This window comes from Cajanus cajan, chromosome 10 (assembly GCF_000230855.2).
Source record: "Cajanus cajan strain Asha chromosome 10, NIPB_CcT2T_4, whole genome shotgun sequence".
Lineage (NCBI taxonomy): Eukaryota > Viridiplantae > Streptophyta > Magnoliopsida > Fabales > Fabaceae > Cajanus > Cajanus cajan.
Genome location: NC_138526.1, coordinates 44,986,551 through 45,009,196, shown reverse-complemented (window position 1 = coordinate 45,009,196; position 22,646 = coordinate 44,986,551). Strand labels below are relative to the sequence as shown.

Below are 22,646 nucleotides of genomic sequence, written 5' to 3'. Positions count from 1 at the left end.
AGTTCAGAATCAAAACAGTGATTTTGGACTCACCTCTGCGAAATGCCGGCAGAGGGTATGAGGCGGAGAGGCTGCTACTGAACGAATGGAAAGTTAGGAGAGATTTCGGATAATTTGGGTGAGGATTTGTGGGTATTTTGTAACACAGCTCTCAAAACCTGACCAACCAGCCAAGCTGTAACAAACACGTCCAAATCAGAAAATATTACAAATCCTATGATCTTGCGAGTATGACATAAGCGATTTCACTTCAATCACGCAAAGTTGCAATCCAACACAGATGGGGATGAAACTTGAATACGGCGATCCTACTAAGTATGATGCAAAATTTGACAACAATGGTGCATGCACACTAATGACTATGTTTCACAATCGAACAGTGTTTTCAGACAATGAGTTATTACCCCAATTAACGTTTAAGTTTAAAAAGTGTTATATGTCCAGAAGTAGAAGAAACAGAGTACTTTATCTGAGGGATATCTATAAATAAGTTTACAATGTGAATATACAATCATATATAGGTTCCTAAGTTTAAGTTTCAAACGAAAGAGACCATTGCTGCCTTTCAAGTTCTTTATTTCCAATATCACAATTGTTGGTCTTCTTCTGCAGGCCAATGGATAATCACTTGCCTGGCTTGCTCCAGCCAATTGGCAATGCATCACATCCATGGAATTTCACATCCCCCAAATGGGCAATTCTATTTCTACCTGATACCATAGAAACATCCATCAGCACAACATTCTTAACAACACTCAATCGGATAAATAACTAGCACATGTAAGCAATGGTATGTTAAAATTAGAACTCGTGAGGGAAAGAGAGAATATGTCAAACTCCATAAAAACGGATTAGCAAAATATCTGCCATGCTTTGTTAAATAACAAAAATATATATCAAGCTTACTGATGAAACATTAATAAATATGTAATTTATTTAACATCAAAATCTCACGGGGATAAGACAATACAATTTTTATTGGAGAGCATGGAGACGATGATTAAAATAGAGAAAGCCGTCAAGAAAATACAGATCATATCTAAAAGAATACGTGTAACAGTAATTATAATACAAACAGAAAATTGTTCTGATTAGTTTGTAATCAGAAATGTATAACAAATTTCAGTATAATTAAGATTTTACCTTCTGAACAAAACAAATCTCAGAGTTCATGCAATTCCTTCTATATGCTTAATTTGAACTAGAACCTGCTGCGCAAGAAGCTTTTGTGTTATTGTCTCTCAAAAGACCTTCCCCTTCTGTGCCTGTTAAAGGCTGATCATTGGATCCCTGAACTGAACCATCCTCTAAATTAGTTGGAGCTGAACTGTTGTTGTTTCTATTACCCTCTCTGGTCTCCAGACGTTCCATCATGCGTGACATAGTTGCAATCCCTGCATTAACTTCTCGCCTAACTTCAGATCCAATATCAGACATGGAGGGGTTACGGGAGAACCATCTCTCCTTCCACCCTCTTGTACTCTTGGAAATTGACTCCTTGTATCTGAAAGACAGGAAAAGAAATGTTCAAGTTACAGTGGGAGAAGTCCAGAAATGTACTGTAACACCCACATGCTGCATAGGATCTACCTTGTTGACACAGCACTCAGTTTAGATTTCAGAGATTCTGAAAATGACTGGAATTCTGATGGCCCTGCTCTGTCTTGGCTACTTGGAGATGACTGATTAGGAGATCTCCTGTATGATTCAGGCAAAACAGTTGAGAACTTGAAAAGCTAGAATACTAGACAATTAAAAATTTATAAACATTTAAAAATGATCCAAAAATGAAAAATGATAATTACCTATTGTTGTAAGATGATCCCTGATGATCTGTAGCAAGAGCAGTAGATCCAGATCCAGACCCTGAAACCTGATCTACTTGAACAGAAGGAACTAAAGTCAGCTGTGATGATTCTTCTCCAGTTGCAGGAGTTGGAGACATATTCGCAACAGCAATTGTTGGAGTCGGTTGTTCATCATCCCCCCTCTGAGATGGAGAGGAAGAAGCAGGAGCCCTGGGAGGTGAATTAGGATGAGTTGAAAAAACCAAAAAATGTGGGCGACCTTGAGCTGATGACCTGTTTCTCTGGCCTTCCCTTCTAGCAATGTGGCGTGCTCTTCCCATTGCTGCTGCAGCAGCTAAGTGTTGGATTATACGCTCTTCAAGATCTGCGTCACTAGCTCCAACTGGCAACTGCAGGAGAACTTAAAAATCACATAATGCATAATAAAGGTACAAAATGCTTCCAAACTAGCATAAGTAGACTACAAACATGTTGTAACTCAAAATCCCCCAGTGCTGGATGATGAAATATCGTGGCATTTCTAGATGGATTGAACCTAAAGTTTCTCTCTCTTTCCACTGCCTCAAGCAGTTCTTGGCTGCATTTACAAAAAAAAAGCATGTAAATAAACCTTGAAAACAAATAATGACAGCAGTAGAAGAATAAAAGAAACAATAATAAAGAACATAGAGAAAACTACAAACCTTGTTGGATCTTTGAGACTGATAGGTTGCCAACACATGGGACACTGAGAGCTTCTCTGACACCTACAAGATAAAAGTTAAAATTCAATACAAAGTCTATTCTCCAAACATTGTCAAGTGATTTAGACAAAATTGATTATGGCTGCTGGCACAGAATTAGCCACAACTTCTTCCCTGGATACCATCATTGCTTTTTTCTCCAGGAAAAGTTCATGAAGTTATAAAATGTTTAACCACAAGACAAAGAAGAAATCCAAAATATGTGTATCACATATTTGTGACTCCCAACAGGAGCATGTTAGCAAATGAATGTCCATATCTACAGACATCAAATCAGAGAATCAATACTCAACAGCATAAAACAAATGCAACATTAACTCATCAAACACATACTGGAAGACTGTCTTAAACATTTTGTTTATTTAGATAAACAATTCACTTGGAAAGCAATGAATTGACCAAGCAGCTGAGCAAGTTTACATGGAAAAGGGGCCCAATGCTCAAATTCTGATTATAGAAAGCTACTAATAATTTGCTGTTATTAGCTGGATATTTTTTTAAAGATATCCAAATGTTGGCAACCATATTTATCACAGTATAAAAACAGAATGTAAACTTATGAAGTTTAGGCCCCACTGGTTTGTAGTTTATAAAGTTTGTTGGGCATGAAAACTGATATTCTGAGAACCTTGAATAACTAGATATCGATACAGTGCCTCAAACAATGATGATATAATGACTTCAGGGAACAACCTGAGAACCATTGGCCATGACATACTCGAGCACTGGGACTTTTATACCTGCATACTCATTTTATTTATTTATTTACTAAACGCAAGGCCAGTGAAAGTAGGACTCCACAACCGTGAATGCTTCCTTTTAACTTCTTCAGTCCCATGAATTAAATTCATCATACTCTCTATTTCAGCTGGTAGAGATAGCTTATTTTATATAGGGCTTTAGTTTTATTTTATCTTTAGTCAACAGAGACATGGTTTCCTCCAAAACACATTTATAAAAACCTTTATCAAAGAACCCTTTTTAAAGCATATCATACTGCCATATAATTATGTTACTTTAGGAAAACACATCAGTAACCAAGAAACACTGCAGCACTCTAAAACAGTAGCAGTACAGCGCAATAATAATAAGCAAGCAAAACACCCATCAATACCAATATAGTACAGTCCAGCACCACCAAAATTAATCCCAATATCGACTCAAAATATTCGATTAACGAAAGCCAATTCATCAATACCATTCCAGAATGCACTGAAGATGAAACTCATGCTTGCAACTAGTCACCTGCAAGAAGGGTACAAGAGTAGCATGATCAACAGGGTTGACACTTGACACACAGTCATCATAACTACCATAACATAACATCTATAAATCAAAACCTAGAAATCCATACCGTGGAAGGATCACTGTCACAGAAAGCTTCAAGGCATATGCTGCAAGCATCATCACACGCGTCCTGAATCCCACCCTCCACAAAAGCAGCGGCGGAAGTCAAATGCGCCTCAGACTTATTAGTAGTGTTATCATCATTAACAATATTATTCTCTTCCACCACAGCACCCTACAAAACAAACACCGCACTGAAATCAACACAAACAGACAAGAAAAAAAAAATCCCAATCGAATCGAGACACACCGATCGGAACGCAACAATAAATCAATCAAACAACCCCTGGCGGGGAATCAGATCGAATAGAGAATCTCGGGCGAAACAAATTCCCTAAAGGAAAACGAAAAGGCGTGGAATAAAAGAGGGGAAAATTGCAGTGCGCGGCGGAGTAATCGAAAGGGTGTTACCTCCATGGAGAATTGGGCGATGAGGTTGCGAAATCGAGATGCGAGGGAAGGAAACCCTAACGGGAGGGAAGGGATTAGAGAGAGAGAGAGAGAGAGAGAGTTTTCTACGGTGCGGTGTGGACTGAGTGTGTGGGTGCAGGCAAAGCATTCCTTTATGTTATGTTTTACCTTTTGGAAGAAACCAACCACGGAGTCAGCTAACCTTACCTTAGCTACTAGCTCGGTCTTCGTCCTCCACTCTCTGTGATTCCGACACGTGTCATTCTCAAGGAATCTCTTTCACCAGTCTTTCACCTTACGCGTCACTCTCGTATGGGCTAGATCATCAACTTGTACCACCACATATGTACGTGGAAGGTGGAATCATCAACCATTACATAATAATAATAATAATAATAATTTTTATTTATTCTAATAATTGTTTCGCTTAACAACTCGATAAGTCGTTCAAATAAAGATTATCTTGTACTTTTTACATTGTTTATATATGAAAAAAAATGAGAAGACAAAATTTGATAATATACACCCAACTAAAAATGATTTTTAATAACTTATTTGGTTGGACTGTAATTATGAATGTGGACAGAGAAATTTAATCCCAAAAATCTAAAACTGGGCATGGGCTATTGTGACTTTAGCATGCATTACCAAGTCACACATGAAATTTGTTCACTAATTATCCACAAGGAATCACGCAACATTTTCAAGTACTTGATTAAGGGTTGTAACTCTCAACCTCCTACCTTACCCAACCACTAATTAAAAACTTGGAGGGGACTCAACATACCTCAAAATCTATTCTAAGAGACACACATACTCAAGGAGAGTTTTTCAAATAGTGGCCTATTCGAGCACCACTTTAAGCTACCCTATGTGGGATCTTCAATTTTCAAAATAATTATCTCTCCTCAAATCCTAAGTTAGCCACAATTCCGTGATGCCACACCGCATTCTCAACATCTACACATCACCATGCATCTATTATATACATCAAATCTAGTCAATGCATATAGAGATCTACAATATCAATCATGTATAGTATACAAATGCTTAACACCTCAACCAAGAATAGCATAACAATGCTTATTATCATTTCAACTATACAAAGATAGCATATCGATGTTTATTATCATCATCCTACGTCATACAACATGCAATAGACACAAGTATTATATTCATGTTCACCAAATCCATCCATCATACAACATGTATCAACATACAACTTATCAAAATCATTTATTGTATAGTGACAACCTTCACATAAAACAACACATAGGAAGTTCTACTATGCCTATCATACTCATCATTGTCTCATATGAAAAATGAGAAGATTTTCATGAAGAACTCGGGTTCTAATTTCATCATCTACAATGTTGAAAATTGTAAAACTCCCAACAATTTCCTAAATGTTAGTAGCTTGACCTTTACTCACTAAAAAGGTCATAACTAGAGTGCTATAGACCTCTATTTTAGGTGATTCAAGAGCTACTGGAAAGTTAATATCTAAGACTACAACTTTCATGAAGACCTCAAGACCAAATTCGATCATTTACCTCCATCGTTGTAGTGCTCAATTCAACGTTCTAGCATCGGGTCTCAGTCAGTCCAATTTTATCTACAAATACAACACTCAACCATGGTTGTGACGTTGAGTCTTGGCCATCCTAGTTTTTCCCACGGTTGTAGTGCTCAACCATGACTGTGGCACTGAGTCTCAACCACCCTAGTTTTTCTCACGACTACAGTGTTGAGTCTCAGTCATCCCATTTTCTCCCATGGTTGTAGCGCTCAACCACGGTTGTGACACTGAGTGCATAATTTTTGGCATTTTCATGGCTTTTTGTAACGTAGCAAGTTGTTTTAGAAAGTCCAATATAGGTGATTTAGTAGCCCAGAACGGGTTGTTCCCAATCTGGAACGGGCCGTTCCAAGCTATTAAATTGACCTGTAAATCGTGGTTGAGAACAGGCCGTTCTGGAGGGAGAACGGGTCGTTCCAAACCCCAAAACGAGTCGTTCTGGATGGAGAACGGGTCGTTCTGGATGGAGGACGAGCCGTTCTGGATGGAGAACGGGCCGTTTTGGATGATTCCCAAAATGGACTGTTTTGATTTCAGAACGGGCCGTTCTGCATGTAATTTTTACACATGATGAAAGGATGCAGAACGGGCCGTTCCGGATTCGGAACAGGCCGTTCTGGCCACTCCTGAACTTCTATAAATAGAGTTGGGTGGTTGAGGAGAAGAGGAGTTTTTTAGAGAGAAGTTTTAGAGAGAAGGACTCTGGACTAAGAAGCTTGCTTTGGGTGGATTGAAGTTCCGGGTTGAGCTTCGGAAAGGGAATCTCGCTTCTTGGCTATTCTGAGTCAATCTTCAGGTAAGGGAAGCTAGATTGTAAAGTTGTTGGTTGTATGTGAGTTGGGAACTCCTTTGGGTACTTAGGTTGATTAGTATGAGTTATGTTAGGTGATGAAAATATTGTGTGTTGCTAATATATGATTAAATATTTATTAATGATGTTGTTGGAGATGCATGTTGTAGTTAAGTTGTGAAGTTGTTTACAAGTTGTGTTGATCTATGATATTGTTGAAGCTAGTTGAAATTAAGTTGATAAAGTTGTTATATATTATGTGTGGACATGTATATGTTGAGAAGTGCATGATGATAATATTGTTAAGTTGTTTGAAAAGAGTTGCATAGTTGTATAATTGAATAAGAAATAGTATAATTACATGGAGATGCATGTTGAGTATAGAGTTGTATGTTGCTATAAGTTGTATGTTGTGCCATGTGTTGAAAATATATTATTTTATGATGATTGAGTTGTAAATTATGAGTTGAGCTAATAAGATGTTGAGTTGATTGTGCGGTTTAAAGTTGAAATGAGATGTTGTGTTGTTAAAATGTGTTGTTAAACAATTTGTGATGAGTTGTTGTGCTGATAAACTACGTTGTTCAAGTTGAATGTTGATTTAGATGATGATTTGAAAAGTTGTATGTTGTTTAAGTTGTTAAGTTGATTAAGTTGTGATGATGAGTTGTGATCACTAGGATTAGGAGAGATGTTTTTGAAGTTGCTCATTCCATTGTATGGATTGAGATAGTTGTGGTGCTCTGAGAGCCCAATTTGTTGAAAATCCCTCCTTGGGAAGTTGTCCCTTGGAGTAGACGTTGTGTTGTTCTCCTCTAGGACTTAGTTGATCCCGTGTGTGGGCAAGGTCGAGGCACACGTGTACAAAGCGACCACAGTATAAGGGCCAGGCTGAGCTATACCGATTACAAGCAGCCAGATGTTTATTATTGTAAAGTTGTTATGGTGTCTATTGTTGTAAAGTTGGAAAGTTAGGGACATATGGTGAAGATATATGTCCAATGTTGAGATACATAGTACTAAGGTGATAAGTTGAAAGTTGTTTTAAAGTTAGAAGTTGTTTTAAAGTTGAATCCCTTAGTACTGTGTGGGCGACATGGAAATAGTCGATCCATGTCATGGTTGAATGACCAATTTGAGTAAGGTATCTAGTTAGAGATGTAGTCTTTGACTAGGTACTGGAGGGTGCGTGGTACTTGGAGGACAGTGGGTGGGCTAACTCCATATGTGGATTGGTGATGCTAGCCAAGGCCGTGGTAGGCTCATACTCAAACCCTTCTGTCCTGACAGTAGTACTGGACCTCCGAGTCTAAGTGACACACCTGAAAAATTGCCTATTGTTGTTGTCTATACCTGGTTCTCTTTAGAGTTCCTAACATTGTTCTATACCTGACCTGGTTGAGATAGGTCAAACGTCGGATTCGGTAGGGTTTATGTCACCTAGACTGCTCAACCTCAGTTGTTGGAGATCTCCGAGTTGAAATGCGTGACGATGCATAAGTTGTTGATGAGTTGATTTGTTGTTGATATGTGTTGTATATTTGTTGTTATGTTGTTAAGATGTGATTGTGTTGTATGTTGATCTTGTTGAGGATAATGATAGTGTTGTTATGTTGTAAGTTGAAGATGTTAAGAAGTATAGTATATATGTTGTTTGTCTCATGTGTCGAATGCGAAGATGATTATATAGTTGTTATGTTGCATATTAAATTATTATGAGTTGTTTATTGTCTCTAGCTTACCCTTGCATGTTTCCATGTGGTTTGGGCTGCGATGATCATACGTTGTATGGGAGCAGGGCAGGGATAGACTGGAGATAGCTGCTAGAGGTCACAGGAGGTGCCTGGAGATGAATTTTTTTTGTAGGCTATCTTATAGTAGCATATTTTGTTGTATATAATTGGTTGTCGTTGGTTGCTTGATTAGAAACTTGTGTTGTAAATATTTTATTATACTATTTTAGTATATATATTTTAGTAGTATGTAGTGTTGTTCGTAGTGTGACGGTCATGGCAGGTCGTTACACTTTCCCTTCGTTCTTTACCCATACTTCACCAATTTTTCTCTTAAACACCATCTACAACTACAACTCATTATGTCTATTACATTCATTTATGCACTCAAAAATCACAAGAAAAGCAACATGCATGAACCATAACTCACAGAAATCATCAACATTTTAACATTTCATCAAGAACATCAAAAATCTCAATTTTAACATGCAACCCACTTCGAATCTAACCCCATAGCTACAAATTTTAGAAATTTTACCAACTTTAAGTTCTCAATTCATTCAACAATCCAACATTTCAACCAAAACTCAAGATTTTAGTTTCCCTTACCTCGGAACGAAGTGAAATCCAGGAAGAACTCCGAGGTAAAAGAAGAGAACGTTGAACTACTCCAACAATCCAAGCTCTGCAACTATACCACAAGATTCTCAGTTCCAAGTCTCAGATAAAAAGAAAACATAATCTTCGAGCATGAATCTTTCCTTAAGAATTTGAGAAGAAGAAAAAGAAAAGTTTAAGTTCTTAAAGTTCTTCTCCCCTCCAAATCATATCTTACAAATATCTACAAATATTAAAAAATATATATAAATAACCATTTAATAGATATTCATAAAGATATAAAAATAAACTTCAAATAAATATTTATCAAACATAGTAAAATGCGACAAGATACTAGCGTATCCTTCCCATTCACATGGCTACATATATCCCTTCTAATTATACATGCATGACTGAATGAAATCCACATCTTTATCTCTTTCTCTAGTTACACTAAGAGCATCTGCAATGGGGGTTGCTTATAAGCAACTCCGTGTGCTACATCATTGTCAAATCAGCTCTGGCCCACTTTATGAGTTGCTTAAATTTTAGCAGAGTTGCTTCTACAAGCAACTCTGCTAAAATTTAAGCAACTCATAAAGTGGGCCAGAACTGATATAATAGTGATGTGACATAAGGAGTTGCTTAGAAGCAATATCCATTAGAAATGCTCTAAGTTATATTTTACTTGGTCCAGTTTCTGGGAAATTTGAAAGAATATTCCATCAGTATTTCTCTAACTAATAGTTTTGACTTTTGATAGCCAAATTAAAATTAAAAATAAAATTGTCTTCCTTTCTAATTTGATGTTGTTTTAATAGTGTACGTAATAGCATGCGACTTTTACCCGAAAGTGAACAGGGAACCGACGACAAATGACCACGTGTGAATAATTCAAACATGCTACTACTAAAAGACCAAGAAAAGAATCCCTTTATTAAAAAAATATATTATCTTCTTGGTAGAAGATTACAAGAAAGCCCAAAAAACATTAGTTAATTCTTCTTTTTTATTTAAAGACGCGTGTATAATTAGTTGGGACAATTGACAAATTGCATATGATTCTCAGCTTACATGATCCGTTCAAATTTTATGGTAATAAGTAAATCCATCAGTATCTTGTCAATATATATATAAGGATTTTCGTAGAAGTATTCTAAAAACATTCATTAAAGCATAAATAGTGAAACGTAAACAAAATGATTTATGAAACTAAAAGGCAATGTTATTAGTGAAATAATTTTGAAGAAACAAAAAAGTTACTACTTTGGTGGAAATTCATCAAATCGGGCTAAGAGTTTTCTTAAAATACGGTGTTCTTCTTATAAAGTTACTACAATAGTGCGATGAAGAAGTCCAACATGCAACAAAGTAAACGCTACCAACAGTAACTTCCACGTCCTTTCAAAAAAATTAAGGTGATTTTGATGGTATGAGTATTAACATGATTTCAGTTGTGCGTGTTTGAATTGTAGTTTACGTTTAGTTGAATTTAACTTTGAAAATAAATTTAATTAATAATAAATTTAGTGTAACTTAATTTGTGTTTAGTTACTTTCATTCTTTTTATCAAAATAAAATTTGTTTAGATAATTTTAATTAAAATCACATTAAATATAAGTTTAAATATGTTTTTAATCCCTCAAATTTAGAATAAATTTATTTTTGGTCCCTCAAAATTAAAATTGTTGCTTTTAATCCTTGTAATTTAAAAAAAAAATTTATTTTAGTTCCTCAGGTCACTAATAACATATACGAAAGTGACTGATTGAGATAACTATGTAACATCAATTAAGTTTAATGTGATATTTTCACTAACAAAGACATCGGTAAATAGATTTAATGTGACAATATTTGATAGATTTTCTAACAAAATTTTGGTATAAAGACTAAAATAATATTTTTTTTAAAATTATAGGAACTAAAAATATCAGTTTTAAATTTGAGAGACTAAAAACTAAATTACTTTAAATTTAAGGGACTAAAAATATATTTAAATCTTAAATATATAATTATTAAGACGAGTATGAATTTTATAATGTAATACAAAAATCAATGTGATAAAATCTAACAAAATTTAATTTGGATTTCTATTATTAGTTCTCAAAAAATTTTATTGGCGAGCCACGACAATTGCACCTATTAAAGCAACTAAAAGAAATATGGAAATAAGTTCAAATGGAAGAAAAAAATTTGTTGATAAATAATATTTTTCATTATTTTTTAAATATATTTAAATAAATTGTATGTTACTAGTATTATTATCATTACATTTTTTTTATAAGAATATGATGCTAATACTATAAATTAAAATTAGTAAATATGAAAAAGAAATATACATAAAAATATAACTTTAATTAACCAAGATGCAATAAAAATTCTACTGATCACGGATTGCTACCCGTTATTATTTTAAAAAAATTGTATTTAAAATAATACCTTATTTATTGAAAATATTGGCCGTGCATTGAATTAATGTGTATTTTAATTTAAATACGAATTATGCGGTTAATGTTTTCAATTCACCTTCAATGTAAAAACTTCAATCTAAAGCTTTAGATTCAACACGAGTCTAATATACCATTCAATGAAAAGTAAGTGAACCAAACACACTCTATGTTTCCAAATTAAGACCAAACATGTTATTTATATGTTTGGAAATACATTTAAATCATGTTTAATACATAAGCACACAAAAAAATTATGGATGAATTGATGTTAGTTGAACTGAGCAAATTTTCAGACACACTTTATATAGTTATCCTTTTCTTATGTCATATTTATTGGTTGAAGTTACGTTTCATTCGTAAAAAGATTCTAGAGAAAATATTTACTTATATAAAAACATGAAAATAATTAATAATAATCACTCAATTAAAATTTAAAATATGAATAATTATAATTAAAATCTTATTATGAAATTATCAATTTTATTGTCATTATTTCATAATTATCAAGGTGTCACAATGCTTATCACAATCACCGTCTTATTAGTAATAGTGTGATAATATTGATAAACATTATCATCATTGCCACTGATAATCAACTTATATTACACCAATACTATTATTACCATCATTGATAATCAATTTATATTACATTGTCATTATTGTCGATAACAATGATAATAGTAAGAATAGTTCATAAGCATTATCATTGAACCCTCAATAAAAGAAAGGTTTTAATATTGTAGTTGATGTATATTTATATTCATTATTTAAAATCCATGTCAATTTTTAAGTTTTTATAACTGAACTTCATTTTTTTTTCAGTATCTCTCTCACGCTCGTTTCACTTCCCGGTTTTTCACTTTTTTTTTTTTTTTTTTTTCTGTTATCTCTCGCACGTTGGGTTTAGTTTTAGCTTTTAGGAGTTCAAGCTTTTTATCAGACTCTTTTATCATCCTAAAGACCATATTACCATACTCATCCACAAATGCTAGAACGCCACGTGAGACTCTAGCATGCTTTTTGGAATCAAACAGATCAATTGGGATCTTCCAATTCTCTGACCCTGCATAGGATGACATGGAGCCTTTCTATTTCTTTGACCCAATTCTCTGACCTTGCATACGATGCTTTTTGTGAACGATTTCTCCAATTTGTGTTGTTGAGACGTTGAGAGTTGTATCGGATGCGGATCAATCACAAATCTCTACGGAAACAATTGCAAGGACATGACTATTTGCTTGAGCTACGGCAAAAAATGGTGGAGAATCGCGATTTTGCAGTGTGGAACCACCCTCACTCTCTCAAATTTGAGTTGCCTCAAAAAATGGTCAAAAACCGCAATTTTACAGTGGGGAACCACCCTCACTCCGTTGAATTGTACAAATTTTGTTTTTCATTTTTTTTTTTATAAAATAATATAACATGTTTAAATGGTGATGTGTACATATACATCAATTACAGTACCAAAACTCTTCAATAATTGAGGTACGGTAGAAATTTTCATAATTTATTATCGTTCCACCATTACTATTATTATCAATTATCATTAGTAATAATGGTGACATCTACCATGATAGTGATAATCAATTATATATAATTTACTTCAAATTATTTATTTATTTTATTTAAATTATATATAAATTAATTAATTATATATTTAATAAATAAATAAATAATGAAAACTATTATTCCTGTATTTACTTTTACGTTTTAAACGTAAAAAATTACGTTTAACGTGAAAATTATTATCAATAACTTTCGCCTTAAACGTTTGAAACGTGAAAGGAAACACGCAATACAATAATTACCCTCATCATAATCGATTACGACGGCTTCTAGAGGCAATAACTATGAGCACAAGATGAAGCATGAGGAAATTTTTTTTGTCTCCAACGATGAATATTAATGTTGTACTATTTTAGTTGAATCTGGACATTCCAACAAGGAATTATGCAAGAGTGGAACCCGCTTTTAAATTAATTAGCCGTTCTTTCCCTCTCCTCTAATTTCCCTCTTGGAACACATCACCAGAATCCTATAATTCTAGTAAACATAAAAGATGAATATCGTAAATTTAAGAAGAGAGTGAGCAATGGACTTTGTATTTTATTACCCATTACATATATTTGCCAATTTGTTTTCCCCTCTTGGCCATTCGCCTGAGCACAAGGCATGTTAAATAATAGCGGTTTCAGAAATTGGTAAACAAGTTCAGGAATATGTATAATATAAATACGAATGCAGCATAGCCATAGACATAGACATAGACATAGTGTTATTCATTACATTACACAAGTGTCTTACATGCATAGAAATCCAGGGAAATGAAATAAATGCGGGTCCACATGGCACTGAAAAGGCGTTCAGTTATCGGCGAGTGGAAGCGCGACACGTGTAGGCGTCCCTATGGGTGAGAATCGTGAGATTGGAGGTGAGGTTGTTGTTGGTGGCGCTGAGAAGTGCTTCGCCAGAAGCCGGTTCCGTTGAAGTGGGCCCACCCGTCGTCTTGGATGTTGGAGTCCTGCTCCTGGTGGACGACCTCCTCGGCGAGGTGGTCCTCCAAGGTGGGCCTGGGCCCAACATTGTCCTGGGCGGCGACGGTGGGCCCGTTCTTCTTGTTGTTTTTCTTACTACGATGCTGCAGCTGTTTCTTCTCCCTCTTCAGCAGCGCCTTCTTAACGAGCCCCGCGGGGACCTTGTAGGTGGCCAGCACCACCATGTCCATCACCGCGCACGGCACGCAGCAGCACACCGCCGCGCACTCCGCCGTCGCGTTGCCGGCCACTTCGCCCACGCGGCGGCTCATCTGCTGCCCGCTCATCGAGGGAGGCGGTTCATGACAGCGCGGGGTTGGGCTTATTCCGCCATGGAAGAAGAAAAGAAAGGTTTTCAAATTGAAATTGAAATGGAAATGGTTGTTGGAGCTTGAATCGAGGGATTCTCACAATTCTAAGATGGAAACTAAAAAGCAAGGGGTGTAATTATGGAATCTATGCGCTGTTATTACTATTTTTTTTTATATTATTATTATTATTATTATTATTATTATTATTATTAAATAATGTGTTTTTAGTTCTGATAAATTAAACTATTTTTGTATTTTTTTTTAAAAGTTATATATCTTAAATATATGAAATCGTTAATTTTTAAGTTCTTACATTTATGTGTCAGTCGTTGATTGTTTGTGTTTAACAGAAATGACAATTCTAGCTAACAGGTGATAGTATTTTTAAGTATCAAGTCATCACGTGATACTTCTAGAAAGTTTCTAACTTCTTTCGATAAGCATTTTTTATCCCGATTTCGCTAAATACTATGGGCAAATACTAATAATGTAATTTAAAAGAACTAAAATCAAATAAAATATTTTTATAGAGACTATTTTTTTATTCATTTTTTATAAGGACAAAAACAATAAATTAAAAATTTAGAAAAAATAAATAAATAATAAAACTAAACTAAAATTAACACATTTTATTGAGACAAAACAAATTTAAGATATATTATCATTAAATATATATATATATATATATATATATATATATATATATATTAATATAGTTATTAACAATAATCTTTAATTGGTTGACACTATTTTATTTTGTATAATATTGTAAACATCTTCACTAGATAATTTTATTTGAATTAGATAAAATTAATATAAATATACAAATATTAGAATTTGTATTATATTGCAAGTATAAAAAGGAGATCAACTAAATAAATAGATGCAAAGTAAATATCATAACCCAAAAAATGTAAATTATACACCATAAGTTGTCAATCAAGCAACTATACACTTTATACCAAACTTTGACCAATAGGTAGTGATCAAAATGTCCTCAAACTCCAACGCAACTAGGTGGCCTCCACAACTACTCTTCATTCTTATCCTTGCCTTTTTCACATACTATGTATGATCATCGCAGTCCATGCTACATGAAAACATGCAAGGGTAAGTTAAAGTAAAAAGAATAACGTAAATATCTCACTGAAACATCATATCATCATTTCATCTTTAACAACACAATATACTACACTAATCAACATAATGCAACTCTAAATCAACACAGCATTATAGATCATCTAAATTCAACATAGTATATGAACAACACAATCTACTCAATACATCATATGTTCAACACAACAACTCATATGCGTCGTCATGCATTTTAACTAGGAGATATCCTATAAGACATAATGAACAATTTAAATGACTTGATCCTACCAAACTGACAACACAAGATGATCTTTCTAGGCTTGCTAGATCAACAACAAATTAGATATAAATCCACAACACAACAACTAAATTTCTCAAATGTTGCCACTTAAACAAGCAAGTATAGTATTAATGTAAGGATGGAACAACTGGGTAAGGGTCTACCATGACATTAGTTAGCTTAACCAAACTTCCTATGGGATTAGTCCACCGATTATCGTCCAAATGCTACAACCTTCCTATATTCGGTTAGGAACTAAGTTCTCGACATCATACTTTACTCGATTGGTCACTTATAATCAGTATAGTTTGACCTCACCCTTATATTATGGTTATTTCATACATGTGTGCCTCAACTTTGCCCATACATGATACCAACAAAGTCCTAAAGGAAAATAGCACAACATTCGACTCAGAAACAAAATCAACGATTTGATTCCAGGTTTCCACCACTTAAATCACAACAACATATCTTAGAAACAAATTGGGAAGAAGAAGAGAAAATGATTGAGAGAAAAATAACTCATGGACTAAAGACCTTCTCTATAGAATTCCCTCTTCAGAAAGTTGAGAAAAATGAGTTTATGGAACTCTATTCAAATAGAAACCTTGTATACTCTTACCTTTGAGGTTACATTAGTGTTTTCCTAGAGAACCGTCTCCCAACACCACTGAAGCTCAATATGTATCCTTAGACTCTTGAGCCTCTTAACACTAACAACTCAACTCAATATCACAAAACATTTGAGAGTAATATAACGATATCATAAATTACAATGTTACATAGAGTTAAAATCTATTCCCTCAATGTATGAAGGTTTAATTAATATATTGACCTCTCTTAACATATTTCCTTCCATACACATAGTTTTTTCTTTAAGTATTTAACACATGAAAATTTGAGAGTACACACTTTATGATAGTTGATCCATGTGTGGTGGAGACAATAAGATCATAACTTTAAAGACTTTAATTCATTTTTTGTCTATGTAATTTTATAAATATGCAATTTCGGTTCCTAAATTTGTTTTATTATAAATTTGGTTCATTTAGTTTTTAAAATTAAGTAATGTTGATCCACTATGAACAAATCATCCAAAATGCAAGTGACACTATGTGGTAGTTACCCAACCATGCATGTTTCCATATAAGGAGCAATATTATTTTTTACTACAAATATGTTTTTTTAAATTTCAATTAAAATTTATAATTTATTTAAACATTTTTTTATTTTAATATCATTGTATTTTCTACGTGGCTAATTATTTGTTAAGTAGTGTCATTCACGACCTCGGTCAATATTTTCTACTTGATTTTGGATTATGTGTTAATAATAGATAACCTTGTTTAACTTTACAAAATTAATGAAGCCAAATCTGCAATAAAAAGTTTTAAAAGACTAAAATATTACATTTAAGAAACTATAATAACTAAAAGTGAGTTTTATTATTTTTTATATTTTACTTCTATCAAATGGTTTTCTAGTTAAAATTATACATATTTCACTTGATAATCAATTTTTTTTGTGAAAGAAGAGTTAGGTTAGGATAAGATATGACTTTATGTAAAGTAAAGTTAACCACTAATGTTTTTAAAAAATTTAAGTGAAATTATGAACCACTTATCTCATATTAAACACAAATTAACATAAAAGAATATAAAATATAATGAAAGTCAAATTTAATCTCAAATATTTATTAATAAAAATGAAAAGATTTAATCCATTGCGTTATCTTTACAAAATAGTTTAATATTCATTTGCATATATTAGTAATAATATGTAAGCATAAAATGTAAATTAGAAAAATAGTTATATATGATGCATTTTTCAATTTCTTTCCAAATGGAGTGTTGATTAAATAAAACTGAATTTGTTCCTTCTTGTTCTTGTAGGGAGAAACTTGCCATATAAGGTCATATATTTTTATTTTATTGTTCTACCCCCATTTCTCCGTCACCCCTTCATATATGTAAAATTATACTTGTCCTTTCGTGAGAACGAATCATTTATTTTCTAATTCACATGTCGTTCCACTTTTTTGAAGCAGACATTATTCCTTTCAACTTCAATACAAATTATAGCCATCATAATTCTTGGCATTTATTTTTTATAAAAAAAATAAGGTAAGTTAACTCAGTGAGACTTATATGTCGATACAGATAATAGCGGTCCTGACAAAGGTTGAGGTGGGTGGTCCCATTTTTATAGGGCATCAATTTTGTTTTAATTCATATAAATATAAAAAATAAATTTATATAATTAAATTATATATGAATATATTATTATAAAAAAATAAATTAATTAAAATTAATCAATCAATTGATATGTGATATTTTTATTTCTCAATAAAAATTTATTTGTAATTTTAGGAAGATAAATCAATGATGTTAAGTATATTTAATTTCTCTTATCTTATATTTCTTTTATTGTTAATAAATAAGGACGGTTAAAAATTCCTTTCTTTTCCTTTATAAATATATGTGTGTGCATACATTTATATATACTTACATGTATGTATGTATTATAACACATAGCGGCAGGTATAAAAAATTGTTAAGTGGGAATAATAAAATATTTTATAATTTTTTTTAAAAAATATAATAACTTTTTTTAAAAAAGTATAATTTTGTGATAAAAAGAATTAATATACCTACTTTTTTATTAATCAATTTTTTCTCATAAATAAAGTGACAATTTCTCCTTTTTATTTTTCTGTTGAGATTATATTTAAGTGTGACTTTGTAATTTTTAGTGACTTAATTATATTAGAGGAACAAACTGATATAAACTATTAGGATAAATAAAATTTACTATTTGTTTTTTTGTATAATCTTCTAAATTTCTAAGTTCATTTTTTTAAAAATATTTTATGAGAACAATGCCTATTTTTTTATACGAGTAAATTTATTTTTTTATTAAATATGTTAAAGTAAAAAAAAATTGTATCACAATTTCTCTCATTCCTCTTAATTTAGATCATCTCCTACCAACACACAATGTACATATATAAGATCAAAAGGGTTAAAAGCTAAATTAGAAATTGAAAAATAACCTATATTTGTAAACTAAATTATGACATCAATGAATAAAGAAGTAATAAATTTTTTAGTCAAAAAAATAAAATATATTATAATAATAAAAGATTAAGACAATTTTGTCATAAAGTGAAGTAATTACACAATAGAATAAAATATAAATGAAATATTAATATATTTTAACATATTAGATATAAAAAAAACAAACATTATAAAAAATGTTACATATAGTGACATACAAAAAATATCACTCTAATTTATATTTACACATTTTAACAATATATCAACATATATTATATTTATAATGTATGTAGAAGTAACTTTTAGTGATAAATTTGTCACTTTAGAGTGTGTGTCACTACTTAATAATTTTTTTAGTGAACTAAAATATAATTAATATATATACATATATTGTAAAAGAAAATGATAATACATATAAAAATGAGAAAGAGTAAAATTTTAGTGGGGGTAGTCGCCCCCACCGCCATGGCCATGGATCCGTCCACACACACACACACACACACACATATATATATATATATGTGTGTGTGTGTGTGTATATATATAATTCTTTCATTCTTTTTCTATTTTTCTAATTGTGATCTCTTATACTCTACTATAATCTTAAAATTAGATTGAATATTTGTTAATTATTGCAATTTTTTTAATGATGTGTAATCATTGTCAATATTTTTTTCTTCTATTACAACAAATTGAGAGTTCAAGGTGAGGGTTTAAAAAATAAACAATAAAATACTATTGTTTCATCTCATTACCATTTACTCATTAAAGAGTCATAATCTAAAGCATAAATTATAATTTAGTTTTTTTTGTCCATGCTTATCTAATTATGTGGACTTGAACATGACATCAAATATAAGTTTAAAATTATTTATAATACTTTTTATAATTTTTAAGAAATTCACAAGCATCCATGGATATCTGCCAATAGTTATAAAATTCATGGATATACACTAAATAAATACTTGTATAGACATGGGATGAATATGTGACGAATTTTTAACTAACGGGTCAAGTACGAGTACCTTACTATTCGCCCCCATGGGACCCATTGTCATCCCTACTTTTGATCATCTAAAATGAAAAATAAATAAACAAATTGATATCAAGGACATACTTAAATAATTGAGAATATCATGTTTTTTGTTTGTCCAAGGCTTTAAAAACTCAAGGTCAGCCTTGGATACAAACCTCAAGACAAAAAAATACTCGCATATATATATATATATATATATATATATATATATATATATATATATATATATATATATAGTTTGGACTTGACTCTTCTAGAGTGAAGTCTACATTAGAAAATAAAGTGTAATAATAACCATTAATTAAAAAATCAACGATATAGAAATGTAATAAAATCAAATACATTTATAATAAAATTTAAAATCAACTATAATATCTATCATTTATTTTTTAATCAACGATTATTATTGCACTTTTTTTAAAAAGTGAAATCTCCTCACTTTAGAAGAGTGAATTCCTTACAATTTAGTCGTATTTCATTTATCTACTAAAAAAATATTTTTCAAATATATGATAAATCTTTTTTAAAATACTACAATTATTCTTTTATTTTTTATAGAGAAATATTGTCCAATAAATTTATTAAAATAAATATAAAATCATTTATCTTTGTCTAAAATTTAAACTTTTAAGATAAGTTGACTTGTGAAATAATGTTAATGCCTATGACCAAACTATTTATAATCAGGGATGTCGAAATGGATTCAACTCAACAAGTTGACACACATAACACACCTAAATGGGTTGGAATGGATTGTATTTTCAATCCTTCAAACCATATAATCCAACTCCCAAGCCCAAACAGTTAAATAACTAGTCTAGTTGAACTCATTTGGTTGACCTATTGAGTTGTTCCTCTACAAGAAAAAGTTAAATTTTCGACGGATAATTTCTCACGGACAAAAATCCGTTGGAAATTTTCCACGGATTTAGATCCGTCGAAAATTTTCGATGGAATTTTCGACGGAATTTTAACTGATGGAATTTTCGACGGAATTTTCGATGGATTTAAATCCGTCTGAAATTTCCGACGGATTTAAATCCGTCTGAAATTTCTGACGGAATTTCCCATGGATTTAAATCCGTATGAAATTATTAAATAAAATATAAGCTAATTATTTTTCAAATGCAAGCAATCCTGATCCCATCGCTACACACAACAATGCACTATATAATATTTTCATTATTATATGAGTATTTTCAAAATATAAATATATTGTAATGAATAAGATAAATATAAATCAGAGTGAGTGAGATATGACATACCTATATATAATTATATGTTTAATTAGGCTATTATAAATTATAAACTAATTAGCATAAATGTGTTTTTTTTTACTTATCTTGAAAAATACCAACACATGACGTCCAAATTTAAGAATAACATATATTTTCTTTAATTTTTAAAAATCACTCATCTCTTTGAAAATAACGTTATTAATTAAATAAGGGGGAAAAAGTTAAATTATGTTCTGCAAATCTTATATATGTATCTATCATTTATTTCTAAATTACATCCAATACTATGTTATTTTCATGAAAACTTTCATTGATCTTCAATTTTGAAAATAAGATTTTTTTCAATTCATTTTTAAAATTATTACTTAAATTTAATATATTTTTTAAATCATAGTGTGCATGATATTTAAAATAAATTTCAAAAAAGTTGAAATAATGAAATACAAAATTATTTTTTTTAAAATTCAAAATTGTATTAAATAATTATCCTATTTAAAGATATTAAATCAATCATAATTATGTAAATCAAAACAAGTTCATTCATACAAAATAAAATGTCATACATAACAAATAAAGTTTAGGAGTTCAAATTTAAAAATAACATATAGTACGATCGGTAGAATTAAAGATTGAGGGGTTTCAATACATTCTTAGAATGTAAACTCATAAAAAAATTAAAAAATTAATTTAATTATAAAATGAATAATCCAAATTATATTTATAAAATAAACAGTAAGATAAAATTATAGAGATTAAAATTATAAAATTTTAATAATGTTATAAAACATTAAAAAAAAGAATTAATAAATAATAGAAATAAAAAATTATTAAAATTGCAATATAAAAATTCAAAAATTTAAGACAAAAAGACAAAAACATACTTAAAAAATAATTTAAATTAAAATATAGAAATTCAAATATTTTAAGTGAAAAGACAAAAATATACTTAAAAATTATTAAAATTAAACTATTTAAATATATAATCATATTATTACAAATAAAATTAGAATATATAAAATAAAAATCAGTTAAGGGTATGATTATCTATTACTTTTTAGACAAAATCAGTTACAAGATTACGTATAACTTTATATTAAATGTGAACTTTATAAATTCAACCGTTAAATTAAAAATCTTTTACTCTTAAATCATATATACAAAATGTTATATTAATCGAAGATGATTTCTTATAAAACAAAATTAAATCTGTCGAAAAATTTATATTTTCGATGAAATTTTTTTTGTAGGAAAAGCTATATTATTGATGAAATATTTCAGACAAATTTATATTTGTCGAAAATGTAAGAACTAGTTTTAAATTTAATATGAAAATATTATGATATTATTAGATAAGATTTTAAGTTAGTATTTTATTAATGGTTGATAATTAAAAAATAAAACAAGGATAAATACATTTTTTGAATTTTATATGTTTGATTAAAGATAACTTACAAAACAACTCTTGGTAAAGTTATTCCGCTCAATAACTCATGGCGTGTGTTGAATTTTATCGATCCAATTAATTGTTAAATTAAAATTTATTAAATTTTACTAATAATTAATATAAAAAATTAATTAGTTTTTGAATAAATTATTTGCTAATTAACAATATAATTGAAACATTAATTATTTTAAATT

At 30.9% G+C, this 22,646-nt stretch overlaps 2 protein-coding genes across 2 annotated transcripts; both read right to left on the bottom strand.

Annotated features, from left to right (window-relative positions):
- Positions 1–382: 382 nt before the first annotated feature.
- Positions 383–4,483, bottom strand: RHF2A (RING-H2 group F2A). The gene is made up of 9 exons (XM_020382798.3): positions 4,310–4,483; positions 3,906–4,073; positions 3,750–3,796; positions 2,492–2,554; positions 2,277–2,385; positions 1,806–2,197; positions 1,591–1,698; positions 1,144–1,504; positions 383–710 (listed from the first exon to the last, which is right to left on the bottom strand). Exons 1-8 carry the CDS (start codon positions 4,313–4,315, stop codon positions 1,192–1,194), a joined length of 1,206 nt encoding a protein of 401 aa, XP_020238387.1. The 5' UTR covers positions 4,316–4,483; the 3' UTR covers positions 383–710; positions 1,144–1,191.
- A 9,061-nt stretch (positions 4,484–13,544) lies between these two features.
- LOC109817548 (uncharacterized) lies at positions 13,545–14,436 on the bottom strand. The gene has a single exon (XM_020382827.3). The coding sequence runs from the start codon at positions 14,277–14,279 to the stop codon at positions 13,863–13,865; it is 417 nt and encodes a 138-aa protein (XP_020238416.1). The 5' UTR covers positions 14,280–14,436; the 3' UTR covers positions 13,545–13,862.
- Positions 14,437–22,646: the final 8,210 nt, after the last annotated feature.